Genomic DNA, 22,434 nt, shown 5'->3' with positions numbered 1-22,434 from the left:
CCGGTACTGTTCACTTTAACAAAAAACCATATTTTTACACTAAAAAGTCAATCTTGGTACTATTCACTTTACCCTTTATTTTGTCATTATCTTTAAAACTTAAAGTTTTTAAGCATTTTTCATTAATTTTCCTTAAAATATATGGTATAATATGGATTCATCAGTTAGGGACAAAGAAATTAAAAAATTGCCATTGACTCAAAGTTGACCAAGCTATTGTTTATGCTGGTGCTGTAGATACCTTCCAGAGGTTATTACCTGTTACACATGCATTGCGTACACAGCGATCGATTCAGCTCGTTTTCTTCATTGTCAAGCTAAAATATATTTTGTCAACCAGCCTGAAGCAAGCTATCAGATTAATGTCTGCAAAGACATAGATGTAAGCATCAAATTAATGGAAAAAGAACACTACCTGATAGAATTAATAGCTGTCTTTCTTCACTTATAGGCAAACACGACATTACCAACAACATACATTCTTTGTATACAAGTAGCCGTCAGTCGAATTGATGTCTTGAACACATTAATATAACTTAATAGGATAATCATGAGCCGATCTTAGATTTTATGTGCGACTAAAATCACATGAAGAGAAAGACAATAAAACAGATAAGTAGTGTGAAAAGTTAAGCTATTGCAATTTTAAGACGAAACTTCGACTTCTTTGACATTGTGCTCGTCGTTGAAGTTTGACAACCGAAGCCTTGTAAACATGCATGGGGTTTCGTTTCAACCATAGAGTATACGTGGGCTGCATGCAAATCCACTGCAGGTCACAAAGTACAAGTTCTATTTTGCTTTTGTTGGGTTGATTTTTAGCTTTTACTTGTGAATATCACCAATTGATTTATACGGTAGATAAACTAGTAGACTAGTAATACTAAAATATACACTAATGATTACATAGTATACTAATACGATATAATTATAGAAAAGTTGAACGAAGTTTTTGAGATGATCATGATTAGATGATACTGATATAGCAATGATAATCCCTCACCTGCAATTTTAGAGTCGTGATTACCTAATTAGACATAGCAAATACCATAAGGGGGTGGCCCAATGGTTGAAACGAATTTCAGGCTCGTATTCCACACAGTACATTCTGGGTTCGAATCATGACACTAGTAAATCATACGGTGGTGGCCAAAATAAAGCTAAAATACATCTATGAGTCTTCCTCGTCTTTAAAAGGTAGATTGGGATGGTGAAGCCACCAGCTGGTACAATGTTGTTGCACTGATTTGTCTACTTGCTTTTGGTGCTTGTACATATAAAATAACGTACACTAACGGGGCGTTTGTTGTACCGGACTATCTCGGACTGAACTAGCTTCAAGGACTAAGTTGGACTGGCTTAGACTAGACTAAGCTGGACTAACTTAGTGAAGCGTTTGGTGCAATGTTGGACTAAGAAGCTGGATAATAACAAATTCTAATATTATATTATTTAATATATAAATTATTAATATTTTATTATGATCTAGGTGACCGGAGATGACGAGAAGTCTATCGGGAGTGGTTGTTGAGCATGACGAGGACGAGAGAGGATAGTCTTAGCTAGTCCCATGGTTATTGGGGGGGTCTCGCTAAGACCTTTTAGTGAAGGGTTTTGTCCATGCTAGTCCCCTTTAGTCTCATTAATGTTAGTCCCAGCATGGAACAAACACGGTATTGGACTAATAGCTAGTCCTATCCAGTCCAGTCCCACTTAATGAGGGCAAACAAACGCCCCCTAACCGTACTTTTCTTGCTTTTGTATAAGTACTTCTTTTGACTGCCAACTTTCGAATCAATGCTTTACAGTGCACGCTTGAGAGAAACTTCCTCTCCTACTGAAAAGGCCCATCAAATGCTAACAAAAAGATGGGTGTCTTTGGGCATGTGGGCAAATTGGTTCACTTGATGATATGTGTATATATCACCTTCATTGTAAAGTTGCGTCTTTTTTTAGACCTCATTCCACGAAATTTACAAGGTATTTATATTCTTGTTTAGAAGCAAATTACATCGTCACTTTTAACTTTGTTCTGATTTTTTGGGGCTTCTAGGATAAGTAGGTTTCAACTGTAATATTTGAAAGAACAAAGATGCTAAAATTATGATGCTTATTGGTAAATGAGACATTTCATAACAATTTCGTTTTTAGTTTTTTGAATGAATGAAACTAAAAACTAAAAACTTGAAATGAGCCTTGATTATGTCATTTTGGTTTGAATACATAGTTAATCAGTAGACCAAATAGAACATATTGTTATTTACACTTCAAAAGAATCATCCTACATTTAGAACTCGTTTGGAAATGCTTCTAAAATGGTTGGAAGTACTTTTAAAATGCTTTTAGCACATAACATGTGCTTCTTGCATGAAACACTTCAAACGCTTTTGAAATCCAAAAACTTAAAAAAAAAAAAAAAAAAAAGTACTTTTAGCTATTTTAAAAACATTTCCAAATGATTTCAGCTAAACCCTATATACAAAGAAACAAAAACCTTCTCGGTACCCTCTTTTTCTTAAAAAAAACACTTCTAAATGATTTCTTGTATGGTTCACCCTAAATAACTTTTTTGGGATAGGTGGTCGGGCAAAAAAGCAACATGGACCTCTCCCGATAGTATCCGGTAGACAGACTTGTCGAAGCTGTGTGTCTCGATCGAGGTTGTAGTGATTATTTTCTACATTGAATAGTGTTCTCATAGTCGTTTATTTATTTTATTCGTTTTGGTGCTGAACAAAGCCCAATAGAACAAAAAATGGGAAGACTGGGCTGAGGCCTAAGCCACAAAAAGTGTTGATCTTGCTTCCGTACACAAAATACTATATTGACGATTGAAGACAATATATTCCTGAAAATCGTTGTTCATAATATTTTCATCTCGAAACTCATCTTCCATTTGAGAAACCATTTGGATACAACTAAAAGGTCGTACCCAGTGCATAAGGCTCCCGCTTTACGCAGGGTCTGGGAGAGGTAAATGTCGGCTAGCCTTACCCCCATTTTATGGAGAGGCTGCTCCCAAGTCTCGAACTCGAGACCTACCGCTCATGGGCGAAGGCACTTGCCATCGCACCAAGTGCGACCTCTAAACCATTTGGATACAACTAAAAAAAAAAAAAAAAAAAGAAACTAAGGTTCGGTACACAAGATTTTGCATCTGGTTCTGGCCACGTTGATCAGCCCTCGACGTCGTATCTACTCTGGCATAAGCTCTACTACGAAAGAAAGTTCCAAGTTCCTGCTTCTTTGACAAGAATTCGGGAGTCGGAAACCGCTTCTGTGATCTCTCGAACAAGGTCAACAATCACTCCCTCAACCCCCATTAGAAGTTGCATGTAAACAGCGTCTGGCACATTGCTGCAAGTCCACAAACCATATGATCGTATTATTAGTCGGATAAGTGTTTCTGATCTCAAAAGTGCTTTTAGGAAACAAAAATGATAGCTTACTTTAATTGTCCATAGGTTATAATGCAGAGTTTGGCCTGTTTAATCTTGGTCACTACCCCTGGATTTCTCAAGATAGCTTTTACTTCTGATACAATTCCTTGCAAACCACCTCCCGAACACAACTTCATGGCCTCTTCCAGCGAATTCCTTCGAATGTCGGTGTAAATTTCAGACCCTCCGTTTGTGAGGAAATAAACCTGGTTTGCATACATCGCAGCATCAGAAACCAAGTCATTGAAATTTGTTCAACATGGCTTCAACAGAAGGTTTAGAATGTGATCTTACAGGATATGTCGTCTGCATTTTTCTCATCAGCAATGCAGCATCAGGCTGAAAGCTCGAAAACAGGATCGGCCTGTCCTTGGCATACTTAATTACCACCTGTTTAAAAAACTCTTAGTATATATTATGTGCCTAAAACAACATTGATCACAATGTTCTGTAGAACATGCTAAACAAATTAGGCATCCTTACCTGCAAAATTACTTGAAGAACATGTTCGAGCTTTTCTTCTTTGTAGACAATCTGATCATCGAACTTCAACTCAATGTTAAAACCCTTGGAACGGTCAACTTTCTCGAACACCTCCTGCAATGTGCATAGGGAGTCATCCTGTTCTACCTTCCAGTCGAAAATTCTCCCGTCTTTTATTTTTCTGACCAAAGGCCTCCCCACCTGCATTTGAGCGAATGAAAAAAAATAGACTTGTTAACAAAACATCCACATACATTTTAACGATTTGGAATCGGATAAATCACCATTTGTGATACCTTTCCGCCCTCTCTCTGGGGTCCGTAGGAGAGAAATTCTAGCAGAGTAATGTCTGTAACCCTTTCCTCCTTGAAAACACCCTGAAACAAAATTACAATTAACATCAATATTCAGCAGGAAAATAAAAACCAAGGAATTCAAGGGTCCGTTTGATAACAATTCCGAACTAACCTTGTCCTCGGCGCCAATAAAGTTGTCATGAAAAATGACCGGACAGTCGTCTTTGGTCACCTACAAAAGTAGCTTTTGCTTACAATTTTCCCTAATTGTAAAACCAAGAAATGGAAACGAAAAGAAAGAAAGAAAGAAAAGAAGCAGAACAATTAGTACCCTCAAATCAGAATGTAATATAAAACCTTGCACAACAAGATTCTGTTTTTCTTAACAAAGATTGTGATTTCGATCAAATGTTTTCTTCTTGGTCCCTATAAAACCACAAAGATGATGCTCACCTGAACGTCGAACTCGACGAAATCGATCGGGAACTGAGTGGCGGCATTGAAAGAGAGAATGGAGTTCTCTTTGATGGATTTAAGCTTTGCATCAGAAGACTGCAACATGTTCATCCCGCTGCCTCTGTGTCCCATCACGACGAACTTTGGCCATTTGTATCCCCATTTCGTTTCCTCACCTTCATCTTTCACACCTATACACAAAAACCCAATTCCAAAAATCAGATTCCATTTTGTTTTTGTTTCTTGGATTCCAAGTAATTTGATCTAAACACCCACCTTGAGCCAACCACGGCGAATATACGGCCAATGCGGCGGCACTTTCTGTGACTTGGTCGAGGTTCGGAACGTCGGAGGCATGAACGGCCTTGAGAGCCATTGATTTTTTCTTGCAAAAATGCAAGCTTTGGGAATTCAAGAAAAATGAGGACACTAAGAAAAATTGACACTCGGTTTTGGAGAACACAGAAGCTTGGGACACGTTTGGACAGTGATGGCGGTATTTAAGAAGGTTCAAAAACTTAAAAAAACAGACAAATCCCAATTGCCAACTAATTTTGTTTTGAGATATTTCCTTGTGTTTATTGAAAGAACGTAAAATTCGCAGAATTTCTAAATTATTCATATTCCAAAAGAATATGCTAATTCATATTTCGTTTGTCGTGTTTATCTTACGTGTTTCGAAGATATCTTTATTTGTGAGGACAATTTGAACTTTTCAAACAACAACTTTACTTAACTTCATTTAGTATTTTCTATTTTGGCCTAACTATGGAATTGCATTTTTGGTCCAAGTCTACAGTGGTCATGCAAATCCAAAATATTCCCAAATCGGCAAATTTAATTAGCATTTCTTTGCTGACGAGGCAATGCTAACCATATTCCTGGCTTTTGTCTATGTTTAGGGTTCAAGGTTTGACTGTGTTCTAAAGCGTTTGTAGCTCTAAACTTACGTTAAGAGTGTTAATTTATGCATTCGAGATATGTATTCAAATGTAAATAAACGACAGGGAGCGTATAACCAAAGGATATATCTAGTATAAGGGACCGACTGGTTGGGTCTCGAAACCTTACAGATGACTTAAAAGTAGCTTGTAAGGTTCTCTAGGGACCTTAGCTATAACAGGACTATAATATGAAACCAAATTGTGTTCGAAAAGTGTTCCATGAAGTGCTTGCTCGGAAAATATCGGTACATAGAGCTCAGCGGATGTTGACAGACCTCGACAACATTGCCACCAAATGTCGACATGCGCCCCCAAATGCTCAATGAAGTGCTACACTTATAAATGTTTTGAACGCTTCCCCTAAAACCCCATACAATAAGCACATACCGTTTATTTTGCATGCATGCATGGTTGGTTTGGGGGACTCCTGATTTCCCAACAAATGATTATCTTTGGAATATGAAGTGTAGTAGTCATACGTGCTCAAACATTTGCAATGATTTTCATATATTCTATTTTATATTTTAAAAGAATAAATATGAGTTCTATTTTTAATGGGATGTAAATTTTAAAATTGCAGGAAGGGGTAAATGCAAAGCTTAACCTTTGGAGAGAAGTGTTGGAATCTAAAGGTCTTCGCCTAAGCCGATCAAAGACAGAATATATGGAGTGCAAGTTCAGTGCAAATGGAGGCCAAAACGAGTTAGGGGTGAGGATCGGAGATCAAGAAATACCAAAGAGCGACCGTTTTCGTTACCTAGGATCTATCTTGCAAAAGAACGGAGAATTAGATGGAGATCTCAACCATAGAATACAAGCTGGATGGATGAAGTTGAAGAGTGCATCCGGCGTGTTGTGTGACCGCCGTATGCCACTGAAGCTCAAGGGAAAATTTTATAGGACGGCAATAAGGCCGGCGATGCTGTATGGCACAGAATGTTGGGCGGTGAAGCATCAACACGTACACAAAATGGGTGTAGCGGAGATGAGGATGCTTCGTTGGATGTGTGGGCACACGAGAAAGGATAAGATTAGGAATGAGGATATCCGGGGTAAAGTAGGAGTAGCCGAAATTGAAGGAAAGATGAGAGAAAATCGGTTACGGTGGTTTGGACATGTGCAAAGAAGGCCTACTGACGCTCCGATTAGAAGATGCGACTATGGGACAGAGGTTCAGGGCCGAAGGGGCAGAGGAAGACCTAGGAAAACTTTGGAAGAGACCCTAAGAAAAGACTTAGAGTACTTGGATCTAACGGAGGACATGACACAGGACAGAACACAATGGCGTTCTAAGATTCATATAGCCGATCCCACTCAGTGACTTGGATTTTCCAAGTCTCCAACCAAGAAGTTTTCCTCACTCGGGAAATTAAGGGAACACTACCTCAACCTATATGCTCCACTCACAAAGCTTCAACGTACAAGCTTCAACAAAAGAAAATTCAAAGAACTTAGCGAAGAAGGCTTTGGTGTATTTAACACAATACGTTGAAATGAAGGAAAGCTTATTTATTTATTGATATCCCCGATAAGTTACAAATATGTACATATACTTGAGTCAAAATAAACAAACAAGAGGGAGCCTTCACAAAGGTTGCTTAGGAGAAGTCTCAGCAGGCGGTAGAGCCCCAGAAAGAGAAGGCACCGGAGGAGGATCATTCGGAGCCTCAGTACTGGACAAAACCCTAGAAGGAAGAGGCATCAGAGGTTGATCATTTGGAGCTTCATTACGCGGTACAGCCCCAGAAGACGAAGGCAATAAATGCCTTTGGAACAAACCCACAAATCTCTGATGATCAAGTAAAACCTGACCGTCAGATTCCTTCATCTGGTCAAGCTTCCTCTTCATGTTTGTAGCATAGTCATGTGCGAGCCGGTGCAACTGTTTATTCTCATGCTTGAGCCCTCTAATCTCCTGTTTGAGACTCATCACTTCAGCCGCCAATGATTCAACTTGGCGGGTTCGAGCAAATAGGCGTTGGGCCATATTAGACACAGAACCTGCACACTGAACACTGAGAGCCAGAGAATCCTTAACAGCCAACTCATCAGACCGTTTGGAAAGTAGTCTGTTATCTTTGGGAGTGAGAAGGTTCCTGGCCACTACCGCAGCGGTCATTTCATTCTTCATCACGGAATCCCCAACGGTAAGAGGACCAGTAGGGGAGACGAAGGATGGGCGCCATATGTTGTCTGGAGAAGGCGGGGCTGCCTCTTCAACAAGGTTCAAGTCAAAACGACGGTCGGAGGGGCCAGACATTTTCAAAGGTGTTGAAGAGAGAAGAGGTCGGACAAATCAAGATCTTAGAAGTGCAAGAATGGAGCTTCTACTGGTGGATATTCAAGTGTGCTTTGGAACTTAATGTCAGCCCCTATAAAAATCTGCACTCGACGAAGCTTCAGAAATCGAAGAGGCGCCTGCTCAGAAATCGAAGAGGCGTTTGTTTTCTCAAAAGCTGGGCTGCTCAGAGATCACGAGGGTCGATCTCAGAAATCGAAGAGGCGTTTGCTTTCTCAAAAGCTGGGCTGCTCAAAGACCACGAAGGCCGATCTCAGAAATCGAAGAGGCTTTCTTTCTCAAAAGCTGGGATGCTCAGAGACCACGAGGGCCGATCTTAGAAATCGAAGAGGCACCTACTTTTCCAGCCTTGTCAGCACCTGTCACACGCACACTCAGCTTTGCGGAAATTATGGGCATTCTGTCGAAGATTTCTGACGAAGTAGAAAGCACATGAATCGTACTGTTCAATCACCCACTTCCCACACGCAACAGTAGCTCATGGGTACCACAAATAACTTTGCCAAAGTTCTCTGACAAAGTTGAGACACGTGAAGCTTGCAGCTCCCACTACATCGCTCTGACCAAGAAGGGTAAAAGAATTGCAAAGAAACAACACTAACAAAGTTTAAACACATAAATTTTGAAGGTCTAGCTACCATATTATTACCCACAAGGGTAAAGGAACAGTACCACTGCTGGATAATTGGAAAGTCCCGGTGTGTCAACCTCTGTGCTTCGTGGCAAGGTAGACTAGCAAACATGCCCAACCTGTACTCACATTCGAGAAAACACTCCCAACAAGATTGCTTGCTCCAAAATCGAAGAGGCACCGCCCTCCGAATCTCGAGAGCCAGACTCCCAACATGATTACTTTCTCAAAAATCAAAGAGGGTAAAGGAACAGTACCACTGCTGGATAATTGGAAAGTCCCTGTGTGTCAACCTTTGTGCTTCGTGGCAAGGTAGACTAGCAAACATGCCCAACCTTTACTCACATTCGAGAAAACACTCCCAACAAGATTGCTTGCTCCAAAATCGAAGAGGCACCGCCCTCCGAATCTCGAGAGCCAGACTCCCAACATGATTACTTTCTCAAAAATTGAAGAGAGGGTAAAGGAACAGTACCACTGCTGGATAATTGGAAAGTCCCTGTGTGTCAACCTCTGTGCTTCGTGGCAAGGTAGACTAGCAAACACGTCCAACCTTTACTCACATTCGAGAAAACACTCCTAACAAGATTGCTTGCTCCAAAATCGAAGAGGCACCGCCCTCCGAATCTCGAGAGCCAGACTCCCAACATGATTACTTTCTCAAAAATCGAAGAGACACCGCTCTCCGAATCTCGAGAGCCAGACCCCCAGCAGGATTGCTTTCTCAAAAATCGAAGAGGCATCGTTCTCCGAATCTCGAGAGCCAGATCCCCGACAGGATTGCTTGTTCGAAAACCGAAGAGGCACCACTTTCCCAACTTCAAGAGCTGGATCTCCTTGGATAAAGCTTGTCTGTAATCTTCACACGCAACATCAGCTTTCCAGATACCACAGACCACTTTTTCAAAGTGCTCTGACAGGGTTAAAACATGTGAAGCTGGCAGCTCCCACTACCATGCTATAACCAAGCAGGGTAAAGGAATAGCATTATTACTTGATGTTAGGGAGACTCCTATATATGTCGACCTCCATCCCTAACGGACAGGCAGACCTGCAAAAATGCTCAACCCTTTCTCTTATCTGAGAGGGCACTCCCAACGAAGCCTTTCGAAATATTCAACTTTCTTTCCCCCCGATAATACCTCTGTAAACAAGCTATACTAGAGCAAGAATATCTCATATCATCAGGGTTAAAAGCAAGAGTATCCCATATCATGCTTTTTCCCTGTCTTTTCCTTTGGCCTTGTTCTTACCTGCAAGACAAGGAGAAAGAGAGCAATCAGTCAGCACTTGGAATCAAGCTTCCAGCCAGGAACTGACTGCTTGGAACCCCTTACCTGATTACTTACCTGGCATTGCTCTCGAGTACTCATCTTCAACATCTTATGCTTCCAGGGAAGATACCGCATCTGCCTGAGGAACAAATAGGGCAAGTGAGAATGATACAAGGAAGCATGTGGAGACAAGCGTAACAGCACACGTGCCGATACATCCACTACTCTGTCAAAAGCAAAAGTATCCCATATCAGCAGGGTCGAACGTACTCTAGATTTGATGGACTTGTTTTGACTCTCAAATTCTTCAGTCGGCCTTATACTCTGGAGGAAACCAGAAAACCCTCCAGCCCAGTTCAAGAATAAGCCTGTGGAAAGTTACTTCTTCAAAAGCAAAAGTATCCCATATCATCTCTTCTCATTTTTCTTCTCTTTATCCTTCATGCTGCCTGCAAGATAGGGAGAATGTGAACAATCAGCCGGAGCTCTGATTGCTTACCTTGTCTGTCACCTCTCTCAGCAGATCCCCTAGCTCGGCGACTTGGGGGACTCCTACTACATGGTTTGTATCGCGCTTGACCAAGCATGAAACTACAAGTAAGCTTCAAGTGAAATTGATACATTACCTTGTGCATCTCCACCAGTTACAGATACCACCCCTGGATGGAGGAAGAGTACTTCCAGAGAAGATGCCACATCTACCTATGAGACAGATAAGGCAAGTCAAGACGATACCACACTCCGGTACTTAGAAGTTTCGTGGCTACGAGATCATTCTCCCACAATATTTCCTAATGTCATTTGTACTAAATCATTCACTTGTACTCACTAAAGGAGAGCTTGAACCTATGTACTTGTGTAAACCCTTCACAATTAATGAGAACTCCTCTATTCCGTGGACGTAACCAATCTGGGTGAACCACGTACATCTTGTGTTTGCTTTTGTGTAAACCCTTCACAATTAATGAGAACTCCTCTATTCCGTGGACGTAGCCAATCTGGGTGAACCACGTACATCTTGTGTTTGCTTTCCTATCTCTATCCATTTATATACTTATCCACACTAATGACTGGAGCAATCTAGCGAAGATCACAAAAAGTGACCGTTTTCGCTACCTAGGATCTATCTTGCAAGAGAACGGAGAATTAGATGGAGATCTCAACCATAGAATACAAGCTGGATGGATGAAGTGTAAGAGTGCATCCGGCGTGTTGTGTGACCGTCGTAGACCACTGAAGTTCAAGGGAAAATTTTATAGGACGGCAATAAGGCCAGCGATGTTGTATGGCACAGAATGTTGGGCAGTGAAGCATCAACGTACACAAAATGGGTGTAGCGGAGATGAGGATGCTTCGTGGGATGTATGGGCACACGAGAAATGATAAGATTGGGAATGAGGTTATCCGAGGTAAAGTAGGAGTAGCCAAAATTGAAGGAAATATGAGAGAAAATCGGTTCCGGTGGTTTGGACATGTGCAAAGAAGGCCTACTGACGCTCCGGTTCGAAAATGTGACTACGGGACAGAGGTTCAGGGCCGAAGGGGTAGAGGAAGACCTAGGAAAACTTGGGAAGAGACCCTAAGAAAAGACTTGAGTATTTGGATCTAACGGAGGACATGACACAAAACCGAGCGCAATGACGTTCTAGGATTCATATAGCCGACCCCACTTAGTGGGAAAAGGCTTTGTTGTTGTTGTTGTTGTTGTATTTATTTTTTTCTTTTAATTGGCGGGTTACCTCTTAAAGATTAAATTAAACATGATGTGTATTTAATTATGGCTTTTTTTTTTAACATCCCACAAAATGTTGAATGCACACCACATTAAAATTTAATGTTAATGATTTATGTACCCTATTATGCAATGACAATTTCGACATTATTAGGTTTTAAAAAAAATAAAAAAATTCTAAACACACCCCAAATCACATTTAATCTATTATTTATCTTCTTCAACTATCAAAACCTCTCACTCTCCATTGTTAAACAAACCCTAACCAAGCTATCTGTATTATGTTATTCTCTGATTTTGATTTCAAAGGAGATTAGTCCCACATATTTGCTTGAGCACGTATGTTGATTCTTTGATAACAAAAGTTATACACAGGCCAATGCAAGCTTACAGAAATGCAATCCTCGACATGAAGGTCTAATGACAGACAAATTAATGAAAGGATCCACAATTTAAGGCGAATCTCCTTCAATCAAAATATCTCGAAAACCCCTACCGCCGTCCAAGCCGCAGCTTCTCTTGCTGCCAATGCCTCTGCATGCAAAGAACGTCACTGCTAGGTTAGCCATGCATCATCAAGCAACCAAGTTGTTTGGGTGAGTGGAGCACTAACACTTGCTCAATATTTTTTCCAACTTTTTCAACATGTTTTTTTAATCTGTTTCTTTTTTCGTTTACTTTATTCTCCAATTACTTTCACAACCATTACTTGCACAAATTTCACGTGAAACATACTGGACAATCAATATGTATATGTGGGAGTTCATGAAGAATTTACTACACGAAATCAATAAAAAACTCATCAAATTTTACTAGTAGAAGAAATTAAACTTAACAAGGAACTGCCAATGCATAGTTTACTTCTTTTTTCAAATGCATATTTTTGTACATTATCGATGTTTGAAATGAATAAATATATAAATAAATGAAAACTAAAAAACAAAAATAAACAAAGGATTACAAAAGAAAAAAAAAACGTGCAGAGATTATTTCTGAGAATTAATGAAAACATTTTTTTATGAATAAAAATGCAAAGCGCACTCTCAAAAGTGGGACGCTCGGGAGTATTTTTGCTTACCACCATAATTATGGTGTATGTTTGTCATACACATAATCAAATGACACGTATTTTTCAATGGTGAATTACTGCAACATAACTCATTCCATTCAATGGTTAATTACTGCAATATAACTCATTCCGTTCAATTGGTGCCTCTCATGTGACTATTTTCTTCTCTCCACATCAATCACACTGGATGTTAGAGTTTATTCCAAAGTCAATTTAATTTATAAAAGTTAAAAATGAGTATTATAAGATTTGAAGAATGTGGGGTGTGTAGAAAATGTGGAGTGTATGTAGAAAATGTAAGGTGTATGTTGGAAATGTGGGGTGTGAGGGTGTTTTGGGAAAGTATGTGGGGTGTAGTAAGATAATTTTTAATTGAAAAAACAAATGTAAGGTGTATTAAGTATGTAAGATTTATTCAACAATACATGGGGTGTTAATATAATAAGCCTTTAATTATTTACATTTTTCAGTCTATTTTTATGATAGGATATATCCTATCAATTGAAAAGCTTTCCAAGCAACAAAAAAAAAAAAAAAATAGAATATCCACTCCTTTACATTTTCCATCTTCATAACTAATATTAATTGACATACTCTTCCCGAGCTTTGACAGACTCGTTTAGAAATTCTAGATCTTAAAATCAAAGGTCACAATTAAAAGTGAGATGTAACTGCTAGGTTTTTTTTTTTTTTTTTTTTTTTTTTTCAAAAGAAACGATAGTTGATTCATTGATAACAAAAGTTATACACAGGCCAAAGCAAGCTTACAGAAATGCAATCCTCGACAAGAAGGTCTAATGACAGACAAATTAATGAAGGGATCCACAATTTAAGGCGAATCTCCTTCAATCAAAATATCTCGAAAACCCCTACCGCCGTCCAAGCCGCACCTTCTCTTGCTGCCAATGTGTAACATCTCACATCGCCAAGGAGAGTGATCCTTAAATGTATATTCTCATCCCTACCTAACATGAGGCATTTTGGGAGCTCACTAGCTTCGGGTTCCATCGGAACTCCGAAGTTAAGCGAGTTCGCACGAGGGCAATCCCATGATGGGTGACCCACTGAGAAGTTGCTTGTGAGTTCCCAGAAACAAAACCGTGAGGGTGTGGTCGGAGCTCAAAGAGGACAATATCGTATTACGGTTGTGGAGCAAGCCCGGGAAGTGATTCGTCCCGAGCCGGGATGTGACAAATTGGTATCAGAGCCTAACCCTGGTCGTGGTGTGCTGACGAGGTCGTCGGGCCCCTTAAGGATGGTGGATTGTAACATTCCACATCGCTCAGGGGAGTGATCCTTAAATGTATATTCTCATCCCTACCTAACATGTGACCTTTTGGGAGCTCACTGGCTTTGGGTTCTATCGGAACTTCGAAGTTAAGCGAGTTCACACAAGGGTAATCCCATGATGGGTGACCCATTGGGAAATTCTCGTGTGAGTTCCCAGAAACAAAACCGTGAGGGCATGGTCGAGGCCCAAAGCGGATAATATCGTACTACGGTAGTGAAGCAAGCCCGAGAAGTGATCCGTCCTGGGCCGGGAGGTGACACAATGCCTCTGCATGCAAAAAACGTCACTGCTAGGTTAGCCATGCATCATCAAGCAACCAAGTTGTTTGGGTGAGTGGAGCACTAACACTAGCTCAATATTTTTTCCAACTTTTTCAACATGTTTTTTTAATCTGTTTCTTTTTTCGTTTACTTTATTCTCCAATTACTTTCACAATCATTACTTGCACAAATTTCACGTGAAACATACTGGACAATCAATATGTATATGTGGGAGTTCATGAAGAATTTACTACACGAAATCAATAAAAAACTCATCAAATTTTACTAGTAGAAGAAATTAAACTTAACAAGGAACTGCCAATGCATAGTTTACTTCTTTTTTCAAATGCATATTTTTGTACATTATTGATGTTTGAAATGAATAAATATATAAATAAATAAATGAAAACCAAAAAACAAAAATAAACAAAGGCTTACAAAATAAAAAAAAAACGTGCAGAGATTATTTCTGAGAATTAATGAAAACATTTTTTTATGAATAAAAATGCAAAGCGTACTCTCAAAAGTGGGACGCTCGGGAGTATTTTTACTTACCACCATAATATTGGTGTATGTTTGTCATACACATAATCAAATGACACGTATTTTTCAATGGTGAATTACTGCAACATAACTCATTCCATTCAATGGTTAATTACTGCAATATAACTCATTCCGTTCAATTGGTGCCTCTCATGTGACTATTTTCTTCTCTCCACATCAATCACACTGGATGTTAGAGTTTATTCCAAAGTCAATTTAATTTATAAAAATTAAAAATGAGTATTATAAGATTTGAAGAATGTGGGGTGTGTAGAAAATGTGAAGTGTATGTAGAAAATGTAAGGTGTATGTTGGAAATGTGGTGTGTGAGGGTGTTTTGGGAAAGTATGTGGGGGTGTAGTAAGATAATTTTTAATTGAAAAAACAAATGTAAGGTGTATTAAGTATGTAAGATTTATTCAACAATACATGGGTTGTTAATATAATAAGCCTTTAATTATTTACATTTTTCAGTCTATTTTTATGATAGGATATATCCTATCAATTGAAAAGCTTTCCAAGCAACAAAAAAAAATATATATAGAATATCCACTCCTTTACATTTTCCATCTTCATAACTAATATTAATTGACATACTCTTCCCGAGCTTTGACAGACTCGTTTAGAAATTGTAGATCTTAAAATCAAAGGCCACAATTAAAAGTGAGATGTAACAGCTAGGTTTTTTTTTTTTTTTCAAAAGAAACGATAGTTGATTCATTGATAACAAAAGTTATACACAGGCCAAAGCAAGCTTACAGAAGGTCAAATGACAGACAAATTAATGAAGGGATCCACAATTTAAGGCGAATCTCCTTCAGTCAAAATATCTCGAAAACCCTGACCGCCGTCCAAGCCAACCTCTCTTGCTGCCAATGCCTCTGCATGCAAAGAACGTCACTGCTAGGTTGGCCATGCATCATCAGGCAACCAAGTTGTTTGGGTGAGCGGAGAACTAACACTTGCTCAATATTTTTTCCAACTTTTTCAACATGATTTTTTAATCTGTTTCTTTTTTTCGTTTACTTTATTCTCCAATTATTTTCACAATCATTACTTGCACAAATTTCACGTGAAACATACTGGACAATCAATATGTATATATGGGAGTTCATGAAGAATTTACTACCCGAAATCAATACAAAACTCATCAAATTTTACTAGTAGAAGAAATTAAACTTAACAAGGAACTGCCAATGCATGGTTTACTTCTTTTTTCAAATGCATATTTTTGTACATTATCGATGTTTGAAATGAATAAATATATAAATAAATAAATAAAAACTAAAAAACAAAAATAAACAAAGGCTTACAAAAGAAAAAAAAAACGTGCAGAGATTATTTCTGAGAATTAATGAAAACATTTTTTATGAATAAAAATGCAGAGCATACTCTCTTAAAAGTGGGACGCTTGGGAGCATTTTTGCTTACCATCATAACTATGGTGTATGTTTGTCATACACCTAATCAAATGACACGTATTTTTCACCTAACTCTAGTTAACTTTTACTTTAAATCTTGCTTTTTCAATTTTGAAAAAATTAACCAAGGTTAAATGAGCGGATATGTGTCAATTGATTAAGTGTATGGTGAGCATACACCATAATTTATGGCGGTGAGCAAAAATGCTCCTCGGACTCTCTGTCACCTCATGTTTTTGGCACAATGTTTTATAATGTTGCCACGAGAATGGACGTAAAAATGTGAGTAGTGGGCAAATAGTTCATAGAGAGTTCTATTTTAAGAGAATCTCCTTAACGTTTCTCTTTTATTTATTTTTTTAGTCAAACAAAATTACTTCAAATAAAAAATAATACAAGGCCCAAAAAGAGCCAACCAAATAACAACATATAAAGTAAAAAGTTCAAACGAAACGAAAGCTGTACCCAAGATATAAAGAAAGACACACACAATTAGGCCGAGGGCTGCAAAAAACATAAATTGGTAAGAACAATCACTTTTATCATTTCTTGAAATGGGTGCACAAAAGGCATGTGAAGAAAACGTATGAGCTTCTTACCTCATTTGGAATAATGAAGACGTACGTCCAATCCAAACCGAATTGGGCCAATATGATATTTGACCCGATTAATGCCATGGAACTGCCCATTTCTTGGTCAGGTTGATGTGGACTGGCAAACACATAAACAACCATATAGAGATAATCCAATTGCATACAAATAGGGACTCTTTTGGAATTAATCAATCTAGATGGATATTATCCCTGATTTGTCTTAATAATTTGATTATAATTGATAACTAAATAAATTAAAGCAAGTGGCCATTTAACACATTGGTGAAAAGGTGATGAGTCTTTGCATGATGTCGTGGATTCGAACCACGTTGACGACTAATCTAACAAAATCTATCTTTTAAATAAAAGAAGATAACTAATTAAATTTTAAAAAATAGATACGAACTTCCAAATATTATGTAAGTTTAAGGTAAAAGTATGGAAGATGAGTGAGTTCTAGCCGTAAAAACATAAAAGAAATATAATTCTGTACTAGATACTAATCCTTCTTTTACCTTCTATTTTTGATAATAACGTATGGATAGATGTAATTATCAAAGTGAGGGCAGAATTATTAAGAAAAATAAATAATGTGGACCAAGAGAATGAAGCTTGGTGGTATGAATGAAATAAGTTCTTGATGGTTGTGTGAGAATGTGACATGGACTCAATCCCTTCTGATAGGAATCAATGTAGTCTAGTTTCAGGTAATTTCTTGCACGATTTGTTAATCTGATACAAAATAACACTTAATTAATAGGTTTTGAGTCAATCTGTTAACAAGTTGGACCATTATTGTATCATATCATTATCAAGTCACATATTAAGAACCTGATAAGATAACAAGTATGATAGAAAAACAACACGTACACGACTAGACATTAAATATGACAATTTCTTGCATAAACCATTAACTCGACACGAATCAACATGACCTATTAACAAATCGAATCATTATCAGGTCACCTATTAAGAATCCGTTAAAATAATAAGTTTGATACCACACAAGCCATTATGATAATGAATATGACACAAAAATGATACGAACACGACAAACACAATTCGATTTCCAAAGAAATAACAAATACTTCAAGAATCCAAGTATAGAAAAATCTGTCGATTATCAACGTCGAGCGCAATCATAATCGAGTGCAATAACAAGGTACAGGGTATACCATTTTATTTTCTCTCTTAAAAAGTGTGCTTTTATCACAAGTGCTTTTCACTGTGAGAGTATGGAACAGCAAATTAAAAAGACAACAGCATAAAGGAAGATGCAACTGAAATTGCAATTAGAGCTTGGCAAAGACGGGCTTTCTTTTCTGGGCAAATGCTGAGATAGCCTCAGTTAAATCATCAGATAACAGCATTGCTGAATTCCATGTTGCAACATAATCCAATCCTTGCTCCACATTCAGCTCCCTACTTCTTTGCAATACCGCTTTCGTCCCCGTCACTGCCAGTGGAGATTTCAATCCAATTCCTGAATGTCATGTCCCAAAAATATTACTACTACGGGTTTATGATTTACTTCTGAAATGGCTAAAAGCGCTTCTGACTCCAAATTAAAAAGCAGGGTGCTTTTGGGTTGTAAAAGCGCATTCTTTACGCTTCCAAAGTCCACACCCTTGTCAGCATAAGTGTAATAACAAACTAATTTACTTGATTAATCACAAATTATTTGTTTTTGTAAATGACCAACTTACCCTCAGCGATGAGGCGTACACCGTTTTCCAACTCGTCCCTGGAGTCGAACACTCCAGAAACCAGGCCCAGCTGCTTAGCCTCCGGACCCGAGAACCTCCGACCCGTAAGCGCCAGTTCAATCGCGTTTCCGTACCCGACAATTCCCGGCAGCCTCTGAAGCGTCCCGAGGTCCGCCGTGATCGCCAAGTCGACCTCTTTGACCGAAAAGAACGCGTCCTTGCTGCAATACCTTATGTCGCAGGCGGTCACGATATCGATACCACCGCCGATACACGCCCCGTGGATGGAAGCAATCACTGGCTTCCGGCACCGCTCAATCGCCGTGATCGCGTCCTGCAACCACTTGATCTCCCGCCGAAACTGCTCTCCGACGCGGCCTCGGTCTACGGAGACGAAATTTTCGGAGATCGATGTGAGCGTTTTGAGGTCGATTCCGGCGCAGAAGTGGTCACCGGTGCCGCTGAGGACGATGACGTTGACGTTAGGGTTTTGGTCGAGGGAAGAGAGGGCCTCGGGGAATTCGGTGAAGAAGTCGCGCGAGAGGGCGTTGCGGTGGCTGGGACGGTTGAGGTGGAGGTAGAAGACGGAGGATTTGGGGTTTTTCTGAAAGATTTCTAGGGATTTGTAGATCGCCATATTTGTCTGTCACTGCCTGAAGATTGCGAGAAAGACGGGAAAATGGAAGAGAGGGATGGGAAAGAAGATAGAAGCGAAATGATATTACCAAATTACCGCGACCCCCAAACGACAGCGTATAAAGATTAAAAAAACAAAAATGTTACAAAAAAGGAGGTCCTACCGGGAGTCGAACCCAGGTCGCTGGATTCAAAGTCCAGAGTGCTAACCACTACACCATAGAACCTTCTTGCCTAAGTCTGTCTTTTTATTCAATTTCCCCATTTGTTCCACAGTTGAACGCTGTGATACTATTGAAGAAGAAGTGCTAAAATTTACACATGCATAATTATTAAAAATTTGAAAATAAAATTTACAACGAGATAAAAATATAAAATGGTTGTTAAAATTAGTTTGTGAGGACCTTCAAATGATATTTCGTAGCTGAAGAGACTAGTCATATCTTTAGCGGCTGTTTTTAGATAACTATTTCATCTCTAAAAGTTTTTTTTTTTTATTCGGGAGAAAAACGTAGAAGAGAAAATGGGGGCAACTGATATAGTTGCCTGGCTATGAGGCTTTTTTTTTTTTAAAAAAGAACGTTTGTATTTAAATTGCCCGTAATTTTTAGTATTAGGTATCTAATACCCTCAACCTTTTAGTGTCATTCCAAATTGGTCTCAACATTTTTAAACATTCCAAACAAGTACCTAACCTATTGAAACCTACGACCACCGAAACCCCATTCCAACCTTTTTATTCAAAACCCACCAACTACGTATAATGGAATCCAATGATCAACAAGTGTTGAATTGAATCGAAAATAGACTCAAATGAAACTACATCATGCAAGCAATCTCCTCACATAGAAGAGAGTTAAGAATTCATATAGGGTTTCAAAGAGCTTGTTTTTGCTCGTGTGATTTTCTCATTTGTAAATTCTCAGTGTGTAGCTTCCAATTCTTCTTTGTGAGCAATGAAGATGGTGGTGGGTGTATTATGGCAGTCCATACCATTTCAGTAACTTCCATGACCTTCTTCTCGGTGTTGGCAACTTGAGTTGTAGGTGGAATTGGTGGTTGTTCGTTAGGTTTGGAGGTGATGGCGTGGTGACCATTAGTTGGTAAAGGCTATGCTTCCATGACTTTCTATTGATTTTGGAGACAAAATAAGTCATAGTTAATTTAACAGAAATTTAATTGAGGCTTAACGGATGCGATATTTTCAATAAGTTGGGTACTTGTTTGAAATATTTAAAAAAGTTGAGACCAATATATATGGAATAGCACTAAACGTTTGGAGATTTTTTAAGTACTTAATCCTAAATTTTAGTTATTTTTCTTTAGTTTTGTTGCAGGATTAATTTAATATTTTCACCTTTGATAAAGAAAATTCTATTAATGAATATATGAAGCTGCTACTTTTCTAGCTAGGGTTTCTACCTAGCTAGAATCAAATTTCCAAAGAGAGTAATATGATCCCATGACGTAATGCCAGGATTAAGGAATCATAATTTTACATGAATTAGGGCACAATTAAGAAGCTCCTGATTGCACTGCACGTAATCAAACGATTACTTTTTTGCATCAACATTTTTAATATTAGATGATGACGATACAAGACAGGATCTTGTGATTTGAATCCAATTTTGTTTTTGTGATACTCCAACATGATCAAAAGATGAAGCTGCATTTCAAATTCAGCTTCCTGTTCTTGAAGATAACTCTGTTCGTCATCCTCTAACTTTTGCCTTTATATCTTGTTTTTGTTATTTGACATGGTGATCTGACACTCCCACCAATAGTAGAAAAGGAGCCTGGAGCCCAATGCCATCACCACTAATCTTAACTAAGATATCTCTGACTGATCATCAGAAATGAAATGTCGTAAACACCCAGTGATCATGATAAGATCGCATATATAGTGCATTCTCATCACCAAATTAATTAGTAATCTTAGCATTGGCAATTAGGATTAGTTTTCTTCAATTGGTAAACTCATGTTGTTTGCCCATGAGCGCATCTTTAGACAATAATTTAAATTTAGCAATTTGGTTCACTTTTATATTAAGATACTTTTTGTGTATTTAAGATTTTTTAGTAGGATAAGAATTTAGATTACTCTTCTATGTTTACTAGGCGTACCATTGTGTTCTTGTTTGTTAGGAATTAGGTCTGCAGGCGGGGATTAAATTTGGCAAGGTGTAATCAATATTTTCGGATTATGAATCACGTAGTCCTATGTAGTATTCTTCTTAATTTTAGTGAATAAAAATTCAGAGTTTGCAATTCATTTTTCACATTTTTTTGGTTTCTCGTCCTCTAATTCGTTAACAATATACAAACCAACATTATATATCTTTGATATATTTGATTGGTTTATTACTTAAACGTTGATAAACGTATTCATTCTTATTGGTGACACATCATTTAGTTTGTAAATTTTGTCTCCCTAGTATTACCCGATGATAAATGACCTACTTAACTTAGTGGTTAGATTATTGCTTTCAGACGGTAGGAGTCATTGGTTCCAATCCAATAGTATACTCAATGCCAGATGCAGAGACACATAATAGATCAATATGAACATCATGATCAGTTTCGTAACAAAATTGATTGTTGCCGATACTTTATTCTCAGTTCCTTCTTCCATAACCCGTGCTCGGAGATCGGAAGAGATAAGAGAACCCTATGGAGAATGTGGTCATAAATCCATAATAGAGTCCGGCCACAACGACCGAATTGATTATCTTCATGCATAAGGATACTAGATTAAAGTAATAACTAAGTTTCTTCCCTTCTGAAAGTGAAATTAATCAACCCCAAATGAGTTTGGCTCATATGTAATATAAAAGTATCAATTATGGGAGGTATCGATCTCTCTCTTATTTCAATTCCAATCATTTAAGGGTTTACGTACCTACCTAAGCTAGTTACCTTAATTTTAATAATTAAAAGTCAAATCCTTAATTATTTAAGCATAGATTATTAGCTAGGGTTTTCGGGTGTACGTAATCATATTTTTAGTTCTATATTTTCTTTTATCGATAGAATGTTAAGTGTTTGACTTCATTTCAAGCACAGTGCACCAGGTTAAAATTTCATGGCAATATCCTTCATGTGCATGTAAGCACCTGTGCCTTTTGAAAAATTGGCAGCTTTAATTTTGATGAGATCGATATATAACAAATAGCAAGCAATCATCGATGATGAATCATACCATATGTAACCCTTTTTATTTTTATTTTTTTAAGTTTATTTTTTCTATTTTTGTGTGTGGTTCTTCTGGCTATACATGAACGATAGGAGAAAAACTTGTCATTGGACTTCGCTTAGTAGCACTGCAATCCATTCAAAACTCGTCACGTGGCAAACCTTAAA

General features: G+C 38.2%; 2 protein-coding genes and 1 non-coding gene across 3 annotated transcripts; all 3 read right to left on the bottom strand.

The window, feature by feature from the left end:
• Positions 1-2,845: 2,845 nt before the first annotated feature.
• On the bottom strand, positions 2,846-5,159 carry LOC103452429 (glycerophosphodiester phosphodiesterase GDPD2-like). The gene is made up of 8 exons (XM_008391915.4): positions 4,952-5,159; positions 4,673-4,866; positions 4,392-4,451; positions 4,220-4,300; positions 3,924-4,124; positions 3,735-3,830; positions 3,450-3,646; positions 2,846-3,357 (listed from the first exon to the last, which is right to left on the bottom strand). The coding sequence occupies exons 1-8, from the start codon at positions 5,049-5,051 to the stop codon at positions 3,216-3,218; spliced, it is 1,071 nt and encodes a 356-aa protein (XP_008390137.1). The 5' UTR covers positions 5,052-5,159; the 3' UTR covers positions 2,846-3,215.
• Positions 5,160-17,834: 12,675 nt separating this feature from the next.
• Positions 17,835-19,178, bottom strand: LOC103452187 (delta(3,5)-Delta(2,4)-dienoyl-CoA isomerase, peroxisomal). The gene is made up of 2 exons (XM_008391701.4): positions 18,439-19,178; positions 17,835-18,215 (listed from the first exon to the last, which is right to left on the bottom strand). The coding sequence occupies exons 1-2, from the start codon at positions 19,073-19,075 to the stop codon at positions 18,025-18,027; spliced, it is 828 nt and encodes a 275-aa protein (XP_008389923.1). The 5' UTR covers positions 19,076-19,178; the 3' UTR covers positions 17,835-18,024.
• Positions 19,179-19,229: 51 nt separating this feature from the next.
• Positions 19,230-19,301, bottom strand: TRNAQ-UUG (transfer RNA glutamine (anticodon UUG)). Its single transcript has one exon. It is a non-coding gene; the product is annotated as a tRNA-Gln (tRNA).
• Positions 19,302-22,434: the final 3,133 nt, after the last annotated feature.

This window comes from Malus domestica, chromosome 13 (assembly GCF_042453785.1).
Source record: "Malus domestica chromosome 13, GDT2T_hap1".
In the NCBI taxonomy this organism is placed as follows: Eukaryota; Viridiplantae; Streptophyta; class Magnoliopsida; order Rosales; family Rosaceae; genus Malus; species Malus domestica.
Note: the sequence above shows the minus strand (reverse complement) of the source record. Positions and strands in the feature narration are given on the sequence as shown.